The sequence below is a fragment of the Ranitomeya imitator genome, chromosome 1 (genome assembly GCF_032444005.1).
Source record: "Ranitomeya imitator isolate aRanImi1 chromosome 1, aRanImi1.pri, whole genome shotgun sequence".
Taxonomy (NCBI): domain Eukaryota; kingdom Metazoa; phylum Chordata; class Amphibia; order Anura; family Dendrobatidae; genus Ranitomeya; species Ranitomeya imitator.
Window position 1 is genome coordinate 329,982,514 of NC_091282.1, and position 24,236 is coordinate 330,006,749.

General features: G+C 42.4%; 1 protein-coding gene across 1 annotated transcript in view; it reads right to left on the reverse strand.

Moving 5' to 3' along the window:
* Positions 1–24,236, reverse strand: part of MYO18B (myosin XVIIIB) — a 1,113,366-nt gene that overhangs the window by 920,284 nt on the left and 168,846 nt on the right. Inside the window, exon 12 of the mRNA XM_069750613.1 lies at positions 5,440–5,584. Within this exon, the coding sequence (XP_069606714.1) occupies positions 5,440–5,584 (145 nt within the window). The remainder of the gene's footprint in view (positions 1–5,439; positions 5,585–24,236) is intronic.

Sequence of the window (24,236 nt, forward strand, 5' to 3'; positions counted from 1 at the left end):
GTCTCTTGTCTTTGACATATCTGCTACTGACCCATTTGGCTTGTTGTTGACTCTGTTTGCATACTCCTTTTGTACTGCGCTACAGTCTATCGACCCCACTTGTTTTGACTATCCTGCTGCCACCTGGTGGTGGCCTCGCTGCTGAACTGAAGGTCTAGTCTTTCTGTGTGCATTCTATTGCCACCTAGTGGAGCTTGCATTTACCTGCATTGCAGCGGCGTGACAGCACTCAGCCCAACGATATTCTATAGGGCACTGCAGATCTGTGTTTTTTTTTTCATGGCAATTTATGAATCTACTAATCGGATGACACCCACCCATAAAAGTCTAAGGGTGAGTGTGAAACATTTGAGTGCATTCAGATGTCATTTGAGTGCAGTCTGAAATCCGTGGGCTAAGACAAAGGAGAAGATGGAGAAATTAAGTTCTCATCTACTCCATATTAGGGCTAGCGGAACGCACCAAATAATTAGAAAGATAGTGTAAGGTGCATTCGCAGCTCGGAGTCCACCGTACAGAGATGGAACCTGCTGCTAAGTAATGACGGACTATATGGTGGTATAATATGGATTCACACACGGGTTAACTTCACCCAGTATGAAGAAAGCGAACCCTGGTGCGACACAGGGCTGCGGTACCGCACAAAGAGCGCAAGCAAGGAGTCACAGAACTCTACCCAAGACTCGGGATAGAGTACAAGTAGACCTCTTGCGCTCGACACTGCAACTGGGGTGTCAGAGTAACAGAAATAATAATTAAGATGCATGAGAGTGCGTGCGGTGCTGCACTGGCGGACGCCACTAACCACCCAGACTTGGGTTAGGAAAGCACTGTGATAGTGCACGGCACCGGACTGGCGGTCAGAGCAAATAGACACTGTTTCGTGTGTTCTAGTGCTGATAACAAGTTGGGCGCTAGATAGCAATCATCCACCTTTCGCGAGCAGTCAAACACAAGAAAGGGGATAATTAAAGAGCGACTTTCTCTCATCAACACACACACACACGTTCACAAGTGCACACTAGCTCATGGTCGAGCGGCCATGCGAACCTTTTATAGTGGCAGTGCTACAAGACCTTTCAGATGGACCAATAGGAGCTGCAACATTACCTAAGCATGTGACCCCCGACCTCCAATGGGAGGTTGTCCCGTGGGCATGCTCAGTATGTGAAAAGCAAGACTTAGTCCCAGAAAGACCTACTCGCTGCTGAACATTGCTGGCTACAAGGACAGAGCCTGGAAGGGCAGTGGTAACTAGTCATCCAGTATCAGCCTGAGCTAGATGCTGGGACCGACATCTCTGCTGAGCAGACTCCACTGCGGCTGGAGAAGAATGGGAGACCGCAGCAGACATGGTTTGAGATTCCCCCTGTGCAGAGGCAGGAACTCGACACCTAACACTCCACACCTGTGCTCCGATTTTCTCATGCAAGAGAAGCAGATCAAAAAAAGTTGACACCCAGCTCAAACTCTGAGCAGAGTGTTATTAACATAATTGAATCGATTCTCTCACAGAGAGAATATACCGTACAACGGTGTGACTTTTGCTAAGGTCCCATATTATCATTCATTTTTGATATTGTAAATTTTCTGCAGCATTTCTGAACCAATAAGCAAAATTAGGTTACTTGCATTTTTTCATTGTGTTTTTGAGTTCATTTTTTTCACATTTTTTCTGCTGTGGTTTTTGTCTCCTCATAGAATGTCATGTTTTTCCTCATCACCTCACTATCCAACAACCCAAAACGACTTTTTGAAACCTTAAACTCCCTCCTGAAACCTAAAGTACAGGCCCCCATCACCAATCTCAGTGGTGAGGATCTGGCCACTTATTTCCTAGAAATAATCAACCACATCCATCAGGATATCTCAGCCCAATCTCCTCAGTGCCTGGATCCCCTTCCCTGCTGCACCTCAAGCTCACTAGACATCTTTGAGCCTGTTTCAGAAGAAGTTTCCAAGCTCCTCACTTCTGCTTGGCCTATAACCTGCAACAGTGACCCCATTCCTTCACATCTCCTGCAGTCTCTCTCACCAGTGGTCACCACTCACCTGACTAAAATATTTAACCTCTCTCTTTCTTCAGGTACCTTTCCCTACTCATTTAAACATGCCATCATAACCCCTTTACTTAAAAAGCCATCCCTGGACCAGAACTGCACTGCTAACTACAGACCTGTCTTTAACCTTTACTTCATCTCTAAACTCCAGGAATGCTTGGTCCACTCCCGTCTAATAAGCTATCTCTCGGATAACTCTCTTCTCTACCCCTTACAATATGGTTTCCGCTCTTTACACTCCACTGAAACTGCCCTCACTAAAGTCTCTAATAATCTAATAACAGCTAAATCCAAAGGTCATTGCTCTCTGCTGATTCTACTGGATCTCTCTGCTGCATTTAACACTGTGGATCACCAGCTCCTTCTCACTATGCTCCGCTCCATAGGCCTCAAGGACACAGCCCTCTCCTGGTTCTCCTCCAACCTCTCTGACTGCTCCTTCACTGTATCTTTTGCCCGCTCCTCTTCCTCTACTCGTCCCCTTACTATCGGGGTTCCGAAGGGCTCAGTCCTAGGCCCCTCCTCTTCTCTCTATACATGGCCCCTATTGGACAAACAATCAGCAGATTTGGGTTCCAGTTTTATCTCTATGCTGATGACACCCAATTATACACTTCTTCCCGTGACATCACCCCTACCCTAATTCAAAATACCAAGGATTGTCTGTCTGCTGTCTCTAACATCATGTCCTCTCTCTATCTGAAACTAAATCTCTCCAAAACGGAACTTCTTGTGTTTCTCCCTTCTACTAACCTCACTCTACCCAACATCAAAATTACCCTGGAGGGGTCAACCATAACTCCCAAGCAGCATGCCCACTGTCTTGGGGTCATATTCGACACCGAACTTTCCTTTACTCCCTATATCCGATCACTCACTCGCTCTTGTCACCTGCATCTTAAAAACATCTCCAGAATCCGACCTTTTCTCACCTTTGAAACTGCTTAAGACTCTTACTGTCGCTCTTATTCATTCTTGTCTGGACTACTGTAACTCTCTTCTGATTGGTCTCCCTCTTACCAAACTTTCTCCACTCCAATCCATCTTGAAGCAGCAGCCAGGATCACATTTCTGTCCAACCGCCTCTCCGATGCCTCCATCTTGTGCCAATCATTACACTGGGTACCCATTCGCTACAGGGTCCAGTATAAACTCATCTCTCTCACCCACAAAGCTCTCCACAGTTCTGCACCACCTTATATCTCCTCTCTCATCTCCGTCTTTCGCCCAACACGTGCCCTCCGTTCTACAAATGACCTAAGACTAACATCCCCCGTAAACCGAACCTTGCACCTCCATCTCCAAGACTTCTCTTGTGCTGCGCCAGCTCTCTGGAATGCACTTCCCCAGACGATCAGACTGATACTTAGCCCCGGCCTATTCAAGTGCGCTTTAAAAACCCATCTCTTCAAACAAGCCTACGACATCAACCACTCCGTAAACAAACTTTGTCCTGTTCCCTCCTTCCAAATATTATTCTGAATCTGCACCCTACTATTCATCTGTCTGCACACCCTCCATGCACATGATAACTGCACTTGATACTTGACTATTACACTTAAACACACAGGCTGATGACCGGATCAAGCAGCTTTATATGAAAATCCCTATATATTATAATTGCCAGACCTGAAATAACAAGCACTTTTCACCTATTGTGTCCACCCATTTCCTTGTAGATTGTAAGCTTGCGAGCAGGGACCTCACCCCTAATGTCACTGTTTAAATTGTCTTAACTTGTACTGAACTTATTGTCTGTACATGTCCCCGCTTAATTGTAAAGTGCTGTGGAATATGTTGGCGCTATATAAATAAAAAATTATTATAACATTTTTATGTTTTAAAGCAGCTGGGTTTTATTATTGCAGAACTGAAGTGGTGCTGCTAAACCAATGTCCCTGACCCTAGTATTATACACTGATGAGCAAAAGGGTAACAATGTTTTGAACTTTTGAATTTCATGCTCCATTTCTCACCATTGACCCCTGCTTTGAGCTTGAGACTACCATCATTTTATAGACAATAATCTTGGCTTTCTCATACATAAATTTGACTTGCAAATATTTATCATATGATTAGTTATGCAGATTTTTGTCATTTCACTACGTTGCTACTACAATCTAAATTTTGATTTTTTTTTATATTGTTAGTATTTTGTAAATCCACCTTTGGCTTTCAACAGTGCCTGAATAATTCTGGGCATGCTCTCGACCAAATTCAAACATGTATCGACCAAAATCTGATCTCGGGTCTCTTCTACACGTTCCCAAAGTTGGTGTATAGTGGTCAATTCACTTGGCTATGTATACAGCTTTTTCTTCAACTCTACCCACAAGTGACACAGCTTCTCACAGTTTCCAGCAGTTTGTAACCTGTAATAACACTCTAGTGTTTTATGAAGTAATCTGGAAGTCACAACTCAATGTAAATCTATGAGAGCAAGAACGTGCCTGCATAATGACCATGAAAAACATGTACATTATAATGCGGGGACCTTTCCGATCCTAATGTACATGTATGTCAAATGTTGGGAATGGGTTAATACAAACTGCCACCATAAAAACTGAAGCAGCAAACTTCGTGAAAAGCTAGAATTTGCATCAGTCTCGCAAATCTAAGGGATTTACGAGTATGGACAAAGATTTTGACGTAAAATAAATAAAAAATGGAATCAATTTTAGTTTTCAAATGAATCTGAAATATATTTACTATTAAAACACTACATTTGTTCCCTTTCACTGTCTTGTCAATTACTATTCATGTACCTGAACTGCTAAACCCAACGATACAGTTCCAAGCACATTAAGCAAACAGCTTAAGTAATGCTCCGTTAACCAACCATTAAGTCAAACATTTGTTGAATGTGTCATGTCAGTAACGTAAAATACAAGACGTATCTCTGTAAATAGGGTTACAGTGTAACAGAGTGGGCACAGAGGGCATGGAGAGAGAAACAGATTAACAGGTCAAGTCTTTCTGATGTTTAACATGATACAATGGCGGCATTCTGCACCTCAAGTATCAAAACTCTGAGAAATGTGGCCTTAATGCAGTCTATATTTCCTTTTTTTCTGTTGCACTGCATTAAATGAAATATGAAATGAAATTCTGAAGCAGCTGGATTGGTTTCTTTGTTAACAAGACCTATGTTCCTCTGAGACAGTTTTGATACATGAGGCCCTTTGGTTTTGTAATAATACAGTGCAAGGTGGAATATAGTGAAGTCTAACACAAAATCACAGTAATACTGTACAACAAAAGTCACTAACACACAATATAATTATGAAAGCAAATGACGGCGAGAGTAGAATTATGTCATTTGGTAGGGAAAAGGCTTAACTAGAAAAAGACTTCCAAGGCTATATTCTCTGTGTCTTACCTTTACATGCACCTGCTGCTCCAAGGTGATAGATACCAGCTAGAACATGCCAAATGGCCTTCTGTTCACTGACCGTGAATCCCAAAACCTCCATAGCAGATTGGAGCTGTTGAAACCCTGCAGATGCCTTCTGCTTCTCCTCTGGCTATAATAGATAAGAATGGGGCATTCATTCAAATTACAAAGCAAGCTCAATGTAAAAGTAAACACATAAATAAAGACAATGCAGTCTAGAATCAAGTCTTCCACTTACAGTTGAGCCAGCACAGTTATAAGACATATGAATTTTCAATTGGATTTCAACCAATGCTGACAGATTCCACTGACTTAGAAAAAAGTTGATCAGTCTTTGATCAGGCAACCTTATCAGTAAATTTTCATAAGACTTCAAGAAAATCCACTCTATAATCATGGTATAGGACCCGTGCGTATGGCCGTAATTTTGTTCAAAGTGCTATCCAGCAAAACATTGGGATGAAGTTATTCTCTGGGGCAATACTCATGTCAGATATTTTTTCTTAGACTGATGAAAAGAATTGCCGCATGCACAAGTTTGATCTGATATTTCCACTGACTGACACAATTGAGAATATGGAGACTTTTTATCTCCATCTTCTCATCCAAGAGATTCAGATCACACTATGATCACACTCTGATCAGAGTTGGTTCAGAGTGTGATTTGCATAATCGACCATTCTCTCGGAACTAGCCATACTGTGATGAACTTACCTGTTTCCAATCTTGCTTAGGTGTGTTTGGTGGGTGAGTCACTTTCATACTTTACTACTTTATCATTTACACTGGTTTGCTGCTCCCTCTTTTGGGCAATAAATTATCTGTTATGACTTTCTTTTCTGATATTTACCTTGGAGTGTATATATGTGACTTCACTGTATCTCTTGTGCCTTATTATTTTTTTGTCTATTTGAGAGATCCTCTATTCATGGAGCTACAGTCATGGCTGAAAGTGTTGGCACTAGTGATGAGCAAATATTCTCGTTACTCAAGATTTCTCGAGCACGCTCGGTTGTCCTCCGAGTAATTTTTAGTGCTCTGAGATTTGGTTTTTATTGCCGCAGCTGAATGATTTACATCTGTTCGCCAGTATAAGTACATGTGGGGGTTGCCTGGTTACTAGGGATTCCCCACATGTACTTATGCTGGCTAACAGATGTAAATCATTCAGCTGCGGCAATAAAAACGAAATCTCTGAGCACTAAAAAATACTCGGAGGACACCCGAGCATGCTCGAGAAATCTCAAGTAACGAGTATATTCCCTCATCACTAGTTGGCACCCTTAAAATTGTTTCATAAAATTATGTACTTCTCCCAGAAAATTATTGTAATTACACATGTTTTGTTATACACATGTTTATTTCCTTTGTGTGTATTGGAACAACACAAATACAACAGGGGAAAATGGACATTTTTTCACACAAAGCCACAAAAAAGGGCTGGACATAATTGTTGGCACCCTCAACTTAATATTTGGGTGCATACCCTTTGGAATAAATAACTGCAATCATTTGCTTCCTATAACCATCAGCAAACTTCATATACCTCTCAAGTGGAATTTTGGACCACTCTTTTTTGTAAACTGCTCCAGGTATCTCATATTTGAAGGGCGCCTTCTCCCAACAGCAATTTTAAAATCTATCCACAGATGTTCAATGGAATTTAGATCTGGACTCATTGCTGGTCACTTCAGAACTATCCAGTGCTTTGTTTCCATCCATTTCTGGGAGCTACTTGAAGTATGTTTAGGGTCATTGCCCTGCTGGAAAACCCAGCCTCCTGACACTGGACACTACATTGCGACCCAAAATCCTTTGGTAGTCTTCAGATTTCATCATGCTTTGACATAGCCAGCAAAATAACCCCAAAACATCTTTGAACCGCCACCATATTTGACTGTAGGTACTGTGTTCTTTTGTTTGTAAGCCTCATTCCATTTTCAGTAAACAGTAGAATTTTTTATTTATTAATTTTACTCACTTTACACACATTACTGGCACTGTCCCCATTGGGGTTCACAATCTTGAATCCCTATCATTATGTTTTTGCAATGTGGGAGGATACCGGAGAACCTGAAGGAAACACAGGCGAACACTGGGAGAACATACAAACTCCTTGCAGATGTTGTCCTTGGTGGGATTTGAACCTAAAACCCCAGTGCTAACCACTGAGCCACCGTGCATGATGTGCTTTAACAAAAAGCTCTATCTTGGTCTCATTTGTCCACAAGATGCTTTCCCAGAAGGATTTTGGCTTACTTACGTACATTTAGGCAAGCTGCGTCTAGTTTTTTTTATCTCTGTGTCAGCAGTGGGGTCCTCCTGGGCCTCTTGCCATAGCGATTCATTTTATTCAAAAGTCAACAAATAGTTTGCATTGACACTGATGTACCCTGATCCTGCAGTACAGCTTACATTTCTTTGAAACTTGAAATCATGTGTTGCAACCTTTTATCAATTTTTCTCTGCCATACACATCCAGGGAGATTAGCTGTGGGTTGTAAACTTCTTGAAGATGTTGCGCACCATGAACTAAAGAACATCAAGCTATCTGGAGATAGACTTGTAACCTTGAAATTGTTGATATTTTTCAACAATTTTGGTTGTCAATTCCTCAGACAGGTCTCTTCTCCTCTTTCTGTTCTACAGTACATGCTTAGTGTGACACACAATGCAAAGATTGAGGTAACTTCTCCCCTTTTTTTCTGGTTTCAGGTGTGATTTTCAAATTGCCCTCACCTATTACTTGCCAAAGGTAAGTTTGAACGAGCATCACATACTTGAAACAAAGTTGTTCACCACAATTTTGAAAAAGTGCAACAAATTTGTCTAGGCCATTTGGAGATTTTGTGTGAAATTATGTCCAATTTTTTTCTCAGTTTTTGTGTGTTGTTTCAATACAGACAAAGGAAATAAATGCGTACAACAAAACCTGTGTAATTGCAATAATTTTCTGGGAGAAATACTTCATTTTTTGGAACAAAATCAAAGGTGCCAACACTTTTGATCGTGACTATCTAGCCAAAAAATATTGTGTCTCCGCGGCTTTTCTACATGCATTTGGATATTTCCCATAAGGGATGGGGGCAGTGTTCTGGATCACTGTGTTGAGAAACAGGTGATGGTGTCTCCGCGGTGTTGGATGTTTTGATCTCCCCGAGGTCATTCACCCTTATGTTTATTGTTTAGAGTGCTATACAACATTATAAAAAATTATCAAACAGGTCTTATTAATAATACATCCAAAAAAGACATACCGCTTTTTTCCGGCGTATAAGACGACTGGGCGTATAAGACGACCCCCCAACTTTTCCAGTTAAAATATAAAATCTTCTTAAAAGTCAGGGGTCTTCTTATATGCCATGTGTCGTCTTATAGGGCCAGTGACTAATGTGGCTTTTGGGGGGGGAGTTGTCCCGATGACGAAGAGGGGGCGTCTCACAGGAAAGTGTGAGTGGAGTATCCCCCATTACCTCATTGTAGCTGCAGCGTGGGGTCTCAGTGCTGGGGAGAGGTGGAAGCTGCTCCTCTTTGTGCTGCGTGGGTGCTGTGGGTGCGGCGATTTTCCCCGGAGGCCACTGCATCGCAGCAATGGAGCTGCCGGTGCCTCCGGGCTTTGAGGAAATGCCGGAGGAGCCCCACCTCTGCACGAAGATACGCCGCCCCACAGCACAGAGCCCTGACACCGCACGAAGAGGGGCCGCCGCCCCACAACACCCACGCGGCACAAAGAGGAGCAGCCGCCGCTGCTCCCCAGCACAGAGACCCCACGCTGTTACAATGAGGTAATAGGGGGATACTCCACTCACACTTTCCTGTGAGACGCCCCCTCTTCGTCATCGGGACCACTCCCCCCCACCCACCATATACACATTGGTCTGCACCCAGCGTACAAGACGACACCTGGCATATAAGACGACCCCCGACTTTTAAGAAGATTTTCAGGGGTTAAAAAGTAGTCTTATACGCCAGAAAATACAGTACATATGATACAATAAGCAACAAGGACTTAAAACCTAGATGGTAGCCAAAAAGACCTGCCATGGACATGAACCACAATGTAATCACAGTGAATGTTAGTAAACAGTCTATAAATAAATGAATAAATATTGCACAATACATTGTGGATCCTAATACATATAAAGTAAAGTAAAAAGGGTGAGATGGCAATGCCTCATCTAACCTGTCATGCATAAACTGGTGCAAGTAACTAAGATTAAGAGCTCAAAGTAAATAGTGCTCACCCATATTGTGATAAATGTCCCCGCAGGGAATGGCAGTATATTGTGTGCAAAATTTTGTTGGCTTACCTACCAATACGATTTTTTGTCTGTATGCCTTCAAATTGTATATGTCAAGTTAACAGAAATTCAATAAAGCATTATGTTTTTTAATTAATTTGTGAGTAACTTAATACTGCACATTCTCTTGTGCTGGTTATTTATCAGTTTATGTGCATTTCACTGCCCTGGATCACTGCCCCTCGGTTGGTTGCATAAGCTGTAAGGTACAGAATTTGTAGGCAATACCAATAGTGCAGGTATCTGATTCAAATCAAAAAAAAAAAGGGAAGAAGCCAGCACTGCTTATGGTCAGAACGCAATAACTGAAGTGCAATTGCACATAAATTCTAACTGTATTTCAAATATGAGACATTTAGCAAACAATTGATCAATTCTTTGAGCTACCCCGCCACTTCACGGCAATCTCATAATGGGGCAGTCCTAATCTTCGTATTTTATTTACGTTGTGCCATTATGGCTTCCTGAATGTATAAAAAAAAAAAAAAAAAAAAAGGACCACATTAAATGCGAACTGTACCTGGAGCATTTTCAGAATCACTCCCTTGGTGCCAGGAAAGGCAAGCGCAGGTAAAGGCCGATCAGGTCCAGTGCGGACATTTCAGATCTGGCTTCCACACTGCCAAACCCGCACCAAAGATGAAGGGTGAGACAGGCTGAGACACAGGTGCACAATTAACTTGAGCCTGAGGCGGGGCAGGGCTGCTGTGTGTGTGCACAGCAGCCTATCAATCACAGTGAACACAGAAAGAATGGCGCACATAACCCAGCGTGCGCGGCAACAGTGGTGGTCAGCCACATACCAATGCAAAGCAAAAAAAAAAAAGGGAAGAAGCCAGCACTGCTTATGGTCAGAACGCAATAACTGAAGTGCAATTGCACATAAATTCTAACTGTATTTCAAATATGAGACATTTAGCAAACAATTGATCAATTCTTTGAGCTTTTTTTTTTATACATTCAGGAAGCCATAATGGCACAACGTAAATAAAATACGAAGATTAGGACTGCCCCATTATGAGATTGCCGTGAAGAGGCGGGGTAGCTCAAAGAATTGATCAATTGTTTGCTAAATGTCTCATATTTGAAATACAGTTAGAATTTATGTGCAATTGCACTTCAGTTATTGCGTTCTGACCATAAGCAGTGCTGGCTTCTTCCCTTTTTTTTTTTTATCTGATTCAAATCCCTATGTGACACCAGTCCTTTGCGGCTTAATGTAATGTGTACTGCTTTGGTGCAAATATTATTGGATTGATACTTTAGGCAAAATTCATCAAAGCTTTTACACCAGATTTCTCACGTATAAAGCTATGAAAAGTTGCAAAATTTTGGTGCAACTCGAGGCTGAGCTAAAGTTTCTAGACTTTTGCATTCTCATGTGATTTTCACCTAGCTCTAACTAAGTGGGAGTAGCAGAGGCGGTACGGAGGGCGCTACAACCACCTCTCGTCAAATTATTGATGAATGGAAGCATTGTATACACCACAAATCGTACTTCAGTAGTCACTGGAGTAAGATTTGTGGTGAAGCACAAACGGAGGCGCACGCCACTTGTCATACATAAATGCCTCTTAATGAATCAGGAGCCTTGCACTCCACTCTGCCCTTTCATCAAGATCAGCGTGAAGATGACTGGTCTTGAGGAATCACGGCCTAAGTGTTCTGATCCAGATACTTGCTCTTTGTTAGCTCTACTGCCTAACTTTCTGGATACCTTTCTGGACTTGATTCCTTGGAAATTTCAGTATCCTTTAGTCTTATGTCTCAGCTTGACCCATGAACTGGAGCTCAGTTTTTCTGTTGATTATATTTTGTCTCACCATTCTCCTACTGTCCCTATCACTTTGATTCTAACTTAGTTTGCTGATATCTCTTCTTTTAACTAGTGTCACTGGCCAGTAACTACTCTATTGATGCAGCCTGAGGGCTTCTGTGGTGAAGGCCTTAACAGATCAGTGTGTAGGGGTGAAAGGGGTGAAAGGGTGAATTCCTAAGTGTTTTGTGGCAATTTTGACTGAGGAAAATTAAGTAAGTTGTTGGGTTTACAACATGTGCAAACAAAAACAAAATATATGATTTGTTTCATTTCATTTGAGTATTCTTTATAGAAATAAAATTACATAACATATTCTGAAGTTTAAGCACACCTAATCATGCAATGGTTTGCCTTGTTCCTTGCACTGCACAGCCATAAAGAAACGCCAGTTGAAAACAAAGAGTAAACAAGTATGTATAAAACAAACCAAGCTTTTTGCTAATCCTTGGATTCCTAAAAGTATTCCTCTTTTATTCTAATGACAGATTTACACCCCCTTAGCAGCTTTATCTTGTAGTCACCTGAAATGGCTTTCCAGCTATTTCAAAGAAGTTCCCAGAAGTGCTGAGCACTTGTTGCTGCTTTGCCTTCACTGTGATGTTCAACTCAGCCCAAACCCTCTCAGTCGAGTTGAGGTCAGGAGATTGTGAATGCCATGTCATCTTATGTAGCACTCCATTCTTCTCCTTCTTGGTCACATAGCTCATAGCTTTCAGTTGTGTTTTGTCCTTGTCTTGTTGCAACACAAATGATGGTCCCACTGAGGTCAAGCCAGGTACAATGATTTGTCATTTCAGAATGCTGTGGCAGCTATGCTAGGAAAGTGTCCCTCAAATTTGGAGTACCATAAATGATGCAAATCACTCTTACATTATCACATATCCCCCTCCATGCTTCATGTTGGGGACCACACGTTTAAACCATCCGATCACCTTTTCTGCATCACACAAAGACATGGCATTTGGTAACTAAATTCTCAAATTTTCACTCCTCAGACACAATGTCTAGTCATTGTGCTGTTTGGAACAAAAATGTCTATTCTTATTTGTGATCTGCATTAGTTGCTTTTTTGTGAAGGCCTGTTTCTCGCAGTCTCCTCTGGACAACTGATGTTGAAATGGATCTGTCACTTGATGTCTGTACATCATTTGTGCAGTCTTCTTTTCTTGGTGTGGTCCAGATTAGTGCCATTTTCATAGTGATTGAGAGTTTTATGCATTTGAGGATACCTTCAAGGCACTAGCAATTTTCCAGATTGATTGATTTTCATGTCTTCAACTAACGGACTGTGATTTGTCTTAACTTAATTGATTGTGCTTGCCATATTCGGGCTTAGAACAGTTGTGGAATAAGACTCCGCACTGTATGAAACTGTATGTTACCAAATACCTGCATCAGCAAAACACACCTGTTGATCGCAAACATTTTATGAAGACAAAAACTAAAATATATATATATTTGCGCTAGGGAACCCCAAAAGCTGAGAAACAATTAGTAACAAAACTATTAGTAACAAAACTATATACCCAAGATGGTATAACTCATAACATGTATTATTTTTTTATTATTATTATACATTTTTATAGCGCCATTTATTCCATGGCGCTTTACATGTGAATACGGGGCAAATATAGACAAATACATTAAACATGAGCAGATAACAAGGCACACGAGTACATAAGGAGGGAGGACCCTGCCCGCGAGGGCTCACAGTCTGCAGGGGGTGGGTGAGGATACACTAGGAGAGGGAAGAGCTGGCTGTGCGGCTGTTCAGTAGGTTGAGGATCACTGCAGGCTGTAGGCTTTTACTTGTACCGAAAAGATTACCCGGCGATAACGTGTATCATCACGTGCATGTGACGTCACGCGAGGTCCTGCAGCTTCTCTGCACCTCGCCGGCAAACTTGTTTACAGAAGCGCGGCTTTTTGCAGCTGAAGATCTGGGATTATCGCCGGGTATTCGCCCGAGTAAGTGCGGTCCCACCGCTGAAGATCCAGGAAGATCGCCTGTGAGGTAGGGGGTGACTGTCACCGGCCGGGACAGTTTTTCACACCCTTTTCCTCACTTGTTTTTGGAGAGTCACTGCTATTCGGGAAAGTGCAGCACACACGTGGACGCCTGTCACATTGTGTAGATTGTATGGATGAAGGAAAAATTATGCCAAATAGGTAATCTTTTCGGTACATGTTATGAGTTATACCATCTTGGGTATATAGTTTTGTTACTAATAGTTTTGTTACTAATTGTTTCTCAGCTTTTGGGGTTCCCTAGCGCAAATATATATATATTTTAGTTTTTGTGTTTTTTACATTTTACCTTGGACACTTTTTGGTAGTTGTGTCCTTTTATTTGCAGCAAGGGAGAAATTCTAGCGCAACCCTTTGTGCAGCGCCCTTAGTTGTTTGTATATTTTATGAAGACAGATTCTACAAATAAACTTTAGACGGAGCATACCAATTCATTGTACGCTATTTCAAGTGGCTACCTGATGAAGCTGCTTGAGAAAATGCCTACATTTGTAATTAGATGAAAAAGGAGGGAACGTTGAGAGATCTAAGTTTTAACACATTATAATTTGTTTTGCATGTTTCTTTACTACTTGCTTTTCATGTGTTCTTTAGTGGTTTTGCTGATTTAGTCATCTGAATCTCGAATGTGCACATTCCAATAAGAACACGAAAAATTATTGCATGTAAAGGTGTGTCCAAATTTTTGGCTGTAATGTATATAATTAAGCGCTAATAAAGCAATCATGCTACAAGCTTGCAGGGGTGCAAATCTGTTCCTTAGGTTCATAGATAAACCAATAGCTTCAACATTTCAAATTACAAAACACCATGTAATATCATACAATATCCTCTCAAAGGAACATCTTGTCAGGTTATTTTAGCCGTATTCAATTTAGAAATGGGGGAGTCTATTCTTTTTTTTAGCTTCAGGTAGAAAAAACACTACAGCTTCTCTTGCCTGCTCTATGTGGTTTGTCTCTGGAAGCCTGAGCAAGTTTGTCTGTTTATGAACATTTTACGAAATGCCATAAAAAAATTGATGAGCAAAAATTGAAAAATTCTAAGATTAAATCAGGATCATTAAACGTACACTTATCCATTACATAATGAATATAGAAAACATAAACATTATTATTTTGCTCTGCTGTGAATGTTTTTGAGTAGAGCAGAGGGTCACTTTATTCAATGTTTAAAGGATTCCATAAAATATAGTGTATTCACTTTTCCGGTTCATATACTCCATCTCTCTCTCTCTAGCACGAAGGATTGTAAACCAGAACACTGTGTTTATGGCGCTGCCAAATTTGGTTTATGTATAACATTTCCGTGTACGACAAATTACAAAGTAAATAATGCATGCATGAGCTGCTTCCACTCAATACAACATTACCTGAACTTTGCTAAGGGAAAACCATTACTTTTTACTGGCCTTTTACTACTCGGCAGTACAATTATGGGGTAAGGTTAAACACATCAAAATGTCTTAAATTAATCTGATGTTATCCAGTTAAAGAAGTACTTTAGTATTGTGAAAATATATTTGGCATACACTTTTTCAGATTGGGCTAGTTTATTTCTTAATTATTGGTAAATCTATTTGCCGCTAATCGAAACTACTAAAAGTCTCCAGTAGCCCTGAATAGACATGTATGATACAGTGACTCTCCTAACTTTCTCTCTCCCTATCAAATATGTATTATTCACTTGACCTCACTTGTTGTTAATTTTCTTTACGGCTGTGATATCACACTCTCTATTTGTACAGTTTCTTCACTGTTTTATGGTTCACTCTCTCTAACTCTCTGGCTAAGTTGTGACCTGTGACGTCCTTTCCCTATCCAGATTCGCCACAAAATGCCTGCTGTATTCCCTGCATTTTCTTTCATATAGGCTATAAGAGTCCCACTTGATTGGCCGTACTAATCCATGTGATGTGATAACTGTAATGCATTATGGTAAGTCCGCCTACCCTCACTCAAGGCCATATAATTCTTCTGTTACTGATGCAATGTGTGAAATTGTGGGAGCCATTTTAGGTGACAATCATAAATAGTCCTAATTCAATAATAATAATAATAATCTTTATTTATATTATATTATATTATGTTATATTATATTATATTATATTATTATATTATATTATGTTATTATATTATATTATATTAATTTATTTATATTAATTCAATAATTATTTATATTAATTCAATAAATGCATCTATACCAACGTATACTCAATTTCTTTGGTTTGGCATTAGTTTTTGTACTTTGTCTAAACAGGGGTGTGACTCCCCCTTTTTGGCCTGTTCATTTTGTCTATTTAGCTTTTCAATGGCGGGTGTCTGAACAGTCAGGACCCAATCCTGCTCTGCCATTATCTATTTTGACATCTACTGACACATAGAAAGGTGAATTACAAGAGTTAGATACCTTCTTGATTGTGTATACTTTGTAGTGATGGGATGGTTTTTACAGTTTTTTGATCAACAGTGCTAACTAGGTACTCTATGCTATTTATATGTACTATTACTATTTATTTATGGTACTTACTATAGGGTATTTTCTCATTTTGTTTTTATCTTAGGTTCTGCTTGTTCAATGGCCACAGTGTGAATGCACACCTATGCATTGCACTTATACCACCATATGCTCTGCTCAATTTTGTTGCTTTTGTTTTTATTATGGCAATTCTTAGCCGCACCTGTTGTATTTCCTGCTTTTTCTTTTATACAGGCTATGAGAGTCCTGATTGGCAGTGCTAATCCATATGATGTGATAACTATAACACATTATGGGAAGTCCACCTAGAAACACACCCAAGGTCATATAATCCTTTCATCAGTGATACAATGTGTGAAATGGTGGTGGCCATTTTAGGTGATAAGTGTGAAGCAAATCACAAATTATTCTAATTTTCCGAGTTTAGTGAATTCCTACAAATTTGATACTGACTTAGAATTGCATTTAATCAATCCATTTATCTTTGCTTACTATGTATTATTGATGTTTTTTCTTTGTCAGCCAAAAAAAATTATGGGATTTTACTCACAGCTCAGACTGCATTCATGTAAATAGTGATTGACTTATTGAAGAGCATCGCATAAAAAGAAATTATAACTAATGCAATCCAGTGGTCCAACATATAAAGAGTTTGCAAAGCAAATGAAATACAGGAATAGCCTTTCTCTGGGACAAGCTTTTAAGGCAACTAACTGAGATAAACACAGCCAAAGTTTGTTTTCTCTATCACAGTGACAAACACAGTATGCTCTTCAATACCAACCCAAATGCTCCCATTAGATATAATCTCTCTATATTTCCAATCTTACAACACCTAATAGTTTTAACCACAGTATATCGTCGAATGAGTACAAGCAACAATGCCTCTATGAAAGCCACGCCATAGAACCCTCACCTGCTCCTGTCGCCTGTGTTTTCGTCTTTGCTTACATATATACAGGGTGGGCCATTTATATGGACACACCTAAATAATATGGGAATGATTGGTGATATCAACTTCCTGTTTGTGGCACACTAGTATATGGGAGGGGGAAAACTTTTCAAGATGGGTGGTGACTAGGGTTGAGCGAAACAGATCGGACAAATTCAAAAGTGTAGGATCGGCCAGGAGGTCGGCGATCTTCGCGCCAAAGTCACGTTTCGTATGATGCTTTCAGCGCCATTTCTCATCCAATGACGGAGGACGCAGAGTGTGGGCAGTGTGATGACATAGGTCTCGGTAACCACCATCTTAGAGAAGGGCATGACAGTGATTGGCTTGCTTTCTGTCGCATCACAGGGGCTATAAAGGGGCGTGCACGCCGACCACCATCTTACTTCTGCTGATCTTAGCATAGGGAGAGGTTGCTGCAGCTTAATCAGAAGAAGGGATATTGTTAAGGAGGGAAGATTAACCCTGAAACTGCTTGTGCTGTAGCGATTTCCACTGTCCAACACCACCTTTTCTTTGCAGGGACAGTGGAGTTTATATTTTTGTGCATCAGCTCTGTAGCTTATTAGGCTGCCCTATAAGGCTCCCTGATAGCTGCATTGCTGTTTGTATGCCACTGTGCAAACCAACTGCTTATTTAAAAGCAAAAATCCTGTTGCTCATTTCTGCACAGTTCTCTTGTTTATTTGTCCACACTTTTGTGTGCAGCAGTACTTTTTATTGCTGCCATACTTGTCCTGAGATCATTGTAGGGAGATTGAAATTGTACTACAGCCCTTGTATTTTTTGATATATCTGCCAGCCAAGTTGTGCCACTTACATTGTGTAGTGTAATACACTGGGCCTGAGTTTTGTTGCAGTCTCCCCCCAAAAAAGGGAGATTGAAATTGGCAGTAAGTGGATCTACGTTAGTTCTGTTAGTTTGTTGCATATCTTCCAGCCACGTTCTGCCACATACATTGTGTAGTGTAATACACTGGGCCTGAGTTTTGTTGCAGTCTGCACCCCTCAAAAAAGGGAGATTTAAATTGGCACTAAGTGGATCTACGTCACAGTTGTGTTAGTTTGTTGTACATCTTCCAGCCACGTTCTGCCACTTACATTGTGTAGTGTAATACACTGGGCCTGAGTTTTGTTGCAGTCTCCCCCCTACCCCAAAAAAGGGAGATTTAAATTCTCCACAAGTTTATATACACCTTCTACCTTGTTTCACAGTACAATGTAATGGTTGTTATTTTGGTTAGATTTTTCAAAAAATGAGGAAGTCTGGTGGAAGAGGCCGTGGGCGGTCGTTGCCAGCTGGTACTGATGGTGGTGGTGGTGGTGGTGGAGCATCTGGTGGTAGTGGGAAATGCAAAATAGCACCAAAGGCTAGAGGTGTTGAGCCAGCATCATCGTCTGGCTACACAAGGCCTCGAAGGCTCCCTTATCTAGGAGTAGGAAAACAGGTTTTAAAGCCGGAGCAGCAGGAAAAAGTTTTGGCTTTCCTTGCTGACTCTAGCTCTTTCGCCTCCTCTTCAGAAGGTTCGAAATTTAACAGCAGCGAGTCGTCAGTGGATGCTCCCAGTCAGGGACAAGTCGCTTCCTTGTGTCCTTCACCCAAACCAAAAGTGAAGGATGCGGCAGGCGAAACTACAGTTTACTCCATGGAGCTCTTTACACATACCGTGCCTGGGTTAGAGAGGGAAATTGTTAAAAGCCCATTACAATCGCACATGGAGTGCACAGATGGACAGCCACAGCTAGATTATTATGCTGTTCCATTGACTCAGATCACTACATTGCCCTCGCAGTGTACTGAGCCAGAATCTGACCCTGATGAGACTATGGTGCCCCGTCACGAACGTTATAGCACCTTACATGGTGACACAGAGGAAGGTGCACATGACATTGAAGAGGAGGTGATAGATGACCCAGTTGTTGACCCAGATTGGCAGCCATTGGGGGAAGAGGGTGCCGCTGCCAGTAGCTCAGAAGCGGAGGAGGGTGATCCGAAGCAGCCATCTACATCTCAACAGCTTTCATCCGGCAGGCCCGTATCTGGCCAAAAATGTTTGTCAAAACCAAAAGCAGTTTTAGGACAGCGTGGCCATCCGGTGAAAGTAGCACAGCGTGCAATGCCTGAAAAGGTAATCCATAGTAGGAAGAGTGTAGTGTGGGAATTTTTTAACCAAGATCCGAATGATCAGTGCAAAGTTATCTGTAAGAAGTGTTCAAAGACGGAGGGAAGAATCTCCTAAATTTAAATACAACGTGCATGCGTAGACATTTAACCAGCATGCACTTGCAAGCCTGGACTAACTACCAAACGTCCAGTACCGTTGGTGCACCTGCTCAGAATGAAGGTAGTCAGCAACACAACATTGCTTCCCTCACAGTAAGCCCACCGGTTAGGACACCACCAGCAGCAAATGTGGAGGTATCGTCGCAAGGCCAAAGCAGTCAGGGAATCACAAGGTTATTGGTAGGAAACACTCTAGGTAGGCCAACATCAAGAATACCATCACCAACCCTCTCTCAATCTGCCATGTCCACCACCACCCCCGCTAGTTCCACCATATGTAGCTCTCCAGTCCAGCTCACCCTACAAGAGACTCTCGTTAGGAAAAGAAAGTACTCATCCTGTCATCCGCATACACAGGATTTGAATGCCCACATTACTAGACTAATCTCGTTAGAGATGATGCCCTACCGGTTGGTTGAAGGCAAAGCTGATGGCCTACGCAGTACCACGCTATGACCTACCCAGTCGACATTTCTTTGCGAGAAAAGCCATCCCAGCCCTCCACCAGCATGTCAAAGACCGCATTGTCCATGCACTAAAGCAATCAGTCAGTAGAAAGGTGCACCTCACAACAGATGCATGGACCAGTAGGCATGGCCAGGGACGTTACATGTCCATCACGGTGCACTGGGTTAATGTGGTGGAAGCAGGGTCCACAGGGGACAGCCATAGTGGGACAGTTCTGCCTAGCCAACGGTCTAGGAAACAGTTTGCTGTAGGCGTTTGCCACCCCTCCTCCTCCTCCAGAAGTGAAAGCTCATCCCCAGAGTGCAGTCGCACGACTACTCCATCCGCAGCTGCCAGTGTTGCACACGAGGTGTCACATTATGGAACAGCTAGTGGTAAGCGTCAGCAGGTGTGCTACAAATGAAGTGTTTGGGCGACAACAGACACACCGCGGAAGTACTGGCTGAGTACTTGCAGCAAGAAACTCAGTCATGGCTGGGCAGTGTACATCTTGAGGCAGGCAACGTAGTCAGTGATAACGGAATGAATTTTATGGCTGACATAGCCCTTTCAGAACTGAAACACATTCCTCGCCTGGCTCACACCTTGAACCTGGTGGTGCAGTGCTTCCTGAAAAATTATCCGGAGTTACCAGCTCTGCTCCTGAAGGTGCGAAGACTTTGCTCGCACATCCGCCGGTCGCCCGTACACTCCAGCCGTATGCAGAACCATCAGCAATTGCTGAATCTTCCCCAGCACCGCCTAATAATTGACGTTGCAACAAGGTGGAACTCCACACTGCACATGCTTCAGAGGCTGTGCGAACAGAGGCGTGCGGTCATTTATTTGTGGGAGGATACACATACACGGGCAGGCAGTTGGATGGCAGACATGGAGTTCTTCGGTGTGCAGTGATCGAAGCTCCAAGACTTCTGTCAAGTCCTTCAGTGTTTTGAGGAATGCACATGGCTCGTAAGTGCAGACGACGCCATCATAAGCATGAGCATGCCACTAATGCGTCTGCTGATGCAAAGTTTGACGCACATCAAGGAGCAGGCGTCTGCAGCCGAGGAGGAGGGAAGCCTTGATGACAGTCAGCCATTGTCTAGTCAGGGAACTCTCCTGGACGAGGTGGCGGACGAAGAGGAGGAGGATGATGGGGATGAATATTTATGGGAGGAGGATGCTTCTCAGGGGGGCAATAGAAACTGGTGGCATTGCAAGGTCAGGTACAGGGTTTTTGCAGGCCACAAGTGATGTTGATATGCAAGAAAGTGCTCCTCAACCCAGCACAAGCAGTGAATTGACACCTGGAACATTGGCCTACATGGCAGAGTATGCCTTGCGTATCCTAAAAAGGGGCCCTGCATTATCAAAATGATGACCGATGACAATTACTGGTTGGCCTGCCTCCTGGATCCACGATACAAAGGAAAATTACAAAATTTCATGCCACATGAGAACCTTGAGCAAATATTGGCTACCAAACAAGCAACTCTTGTAGACCATTTGGTTCAGGCATTCCCAGCACACAGAGGTGGTGATGGTTCTCACACGAGCTGTAGTGGGCAACATGGCAGAGGTGTTAGAGGTGCACAAATCCGAAGTGGCGTTGGACAGAGGGGTTTTATGACCAGGTTGTGTAGTGATTTTGCAATGACTGCAGACACGACAGGTACTGCTTCATCAATTCAAAGTGGCAGGAGACAGCATTTGTCCAGTATGGTTACCAACTATTTTTCCTCCCTTATCGATGTTCTCCCTCACAGGACATTCCCCTTTGATTACTGGGCATCTAAAATAGATACCTTGCCTGAATTGGCAGAATATGCATTGCAGGAGCTCGCTTGCCCAGCTGCTAGTGTGCTATCAGAAAGAGTCTTCAGTGCTGCTGGTTCAATACTGACCAAAAAAAGGACACATCTGGCTACCCGAAATGTTGATGATCTAACCTTCATTAAAATGAACCAATCATGGATTTCAAATTATTTTGCCCCACCTTCCCCTGCTGACACGTAGCTTGCCTTAAAAATGTCTTGCTTTTGGCCTCCTCTTACTGGCTGCTCCAATTCCTCCATTTTCAGCTGCTGAATGTCCACCATAGGCCATTTTTATACCTCCCTAAATGGGCTGACTTCCCCCACAGGGCCGTGGTCACCACTTGGCGCAAGCACCCGTGCGAGTGCCATTTGTCTGGACAGGTGGGTGTGCCCACTCTTGGGCGACGGCACTGGCACATGGTCCCTCATAGTACAATGAAGTGTCTCTGATGGTGGTGGTGCACAACCAACTTCAGACACACCATTGTAATATGAGGGGCCCTGTGCCAGTACCGCCGCCCACGAGAGAGTGTTCCCCCCTAGCTCGAACAGTGCTCTACCACTTGCAAAACTTACCTCGTCCATGCTCCACCACTGTGTAGTCTGTGCTGTTAAATCCTTCAATGGCACTGCCAATACAAATTTGTTGAAATGATAGATGATAGTAAAAATATACAAGGGCCCTGACCTCCATTTAGACAGTTAATACTTTGCGCCAACTACCACTGTCTAATACTCAGCAGAGGAGCCCACCCCTGTACCTAGCTATGCCACCAGTTTATTTATGAACATTTTTTGGGCTGACATTTAGCCCACTTTATTATTTTGGCCTACTAACTGTGTCAGCCACTTATTACAGTTGTCCTCCACTGAAAAAAGCAATGCCGCCTGTGTACTCCTCTTACCTATTTTGAACTGCATTTAGCCTACTTTTTATTTTAGGCCTACTAAGTCTGTCTGAGCCACTTATTACAGTTGTCCTCCACTGAACAAAGCAATGCCGCCTGTGTACTCCTGTTATCAATTTTGAACTGCATTTAGCCTACTTACTTACTTGGGCCTAGTAACTGTGTGAGCCTCTCATAACAGTTGTCCTCCCCCGCTGTACAAAGCTATGCCACCTGTGTACTCCTCTTACCAATTTTGAACTGCATTTAGCCTACTTTTTTATTTTAGGCCTACTAAGTCTGTGTGAGCCTCTCATAACAGTTGTTCTCCCCCGCTGAACAAAGCTATGCCGCCTGTGTACTCCTCTTACCAATTTTTAACTGCATTTAGCCTACTTTTTTATTTTAGGCCTACTAAGTCTGTGTGAGCCTCTCATAACAGTTGTCCTCCTCCGCTGAACAAAGCTATGCCGCCTGTATACTCCTCTTACCAATTGTTAACTGCATTTAGCCTACTTTTTTATTTTAGGCCTACTAAGTCTGTGTGAGCCTCTCATAACAGTTGTCCTCCTCCGCTGAACAAAGCTATGCCGCCTGTGTACTCCTCTTACCAATTTTGAACTGCATTTAGCCTACTTACTTACTTGGGCCTAGTAACTGTGTGAGCCTCTCATAACAGTTGTCCTCCTCCGCTGAACAAAGCTATGCCGCCTGTGTACTCCTCTTACCAATTTTGAACTGCATTTAGCCTACTTACTTACTTGGGCCTAGTAACTGTGTGAGCCTCTCATAACAGTTGTCCTCCTCCGCTGAACAAGGCTATGTCGCCTGTGTACTCTTCTTACCAATTTTGAACTACATTTAGCCTACTTACTTACTTGGGCCTAGTAACTGTGTGAGCCTCTCATAACAGTTATCCTCCTCCGCTGAACAAAGCTATGCCGCCTGTGTACTCCTCTTACCAATTTTGAACTGCATTTAGCCTACTTTTTTATTTTAGGCCTAGTAACTGTGTCAGCCACTCCTTACAGTTGTTCTCCGCTGAACAAAGCAATGCCGCCAGTTTAGTCCTGTTAGCAATTTTGAACTGCATTTAGCCTACTTACTTTTTTGGGCCTAGTAAATGTGTCAGCCACTCATTACAGTTGTCCTCCGCTGAACAAAGCAATGCCGCCAGTTTAGCCCTGTTAGCAATTTTGAACTGCATTTAGCCTACTTACTTTTTTGGGCCTAGTAAATGTGTCTGCCCCTCATTACAGTTGTCCTCCACTGAACAAAGCAATGCCGCCTGTTTAGTCCTGTTGCCAATTTTGAACTGCATCTAGCCTACTTTCTTACTTGGGCCTACTAACTGTGTCTGCCCCTCATTACAGTTGTCCTCCGCTGAACAAAGCAATGCCGCCAGTTTAGTCCTGTTAGCAATTTTGAACTGCATTTAGCCTACTTACTTTTTGGGGCCTACTAACTGTGTCAGCCTCTCATTACAGTTGTCCTCCGCTCAACAAAGCAATGCCACCTGTTTTGTCCTTTTACCAATTTTGAACTGGATTTAGCCTACTTTCTTATTTGGGCCTATATCTGTGTTTCCTCCTCATCCTGCCCATTGGCCAGCCACTGCTAGATGAGTCTGCTGGTACATTGACCCACACCACTACATTCCCCTTGCACTCTACACAGACAGAATCTGACCCTGCTGAAAGTCAGGTTCCCCTTCTCGCATACTATACCACCTTACACGGGGACAAAGAGGAAGGTGCAGATGAAAG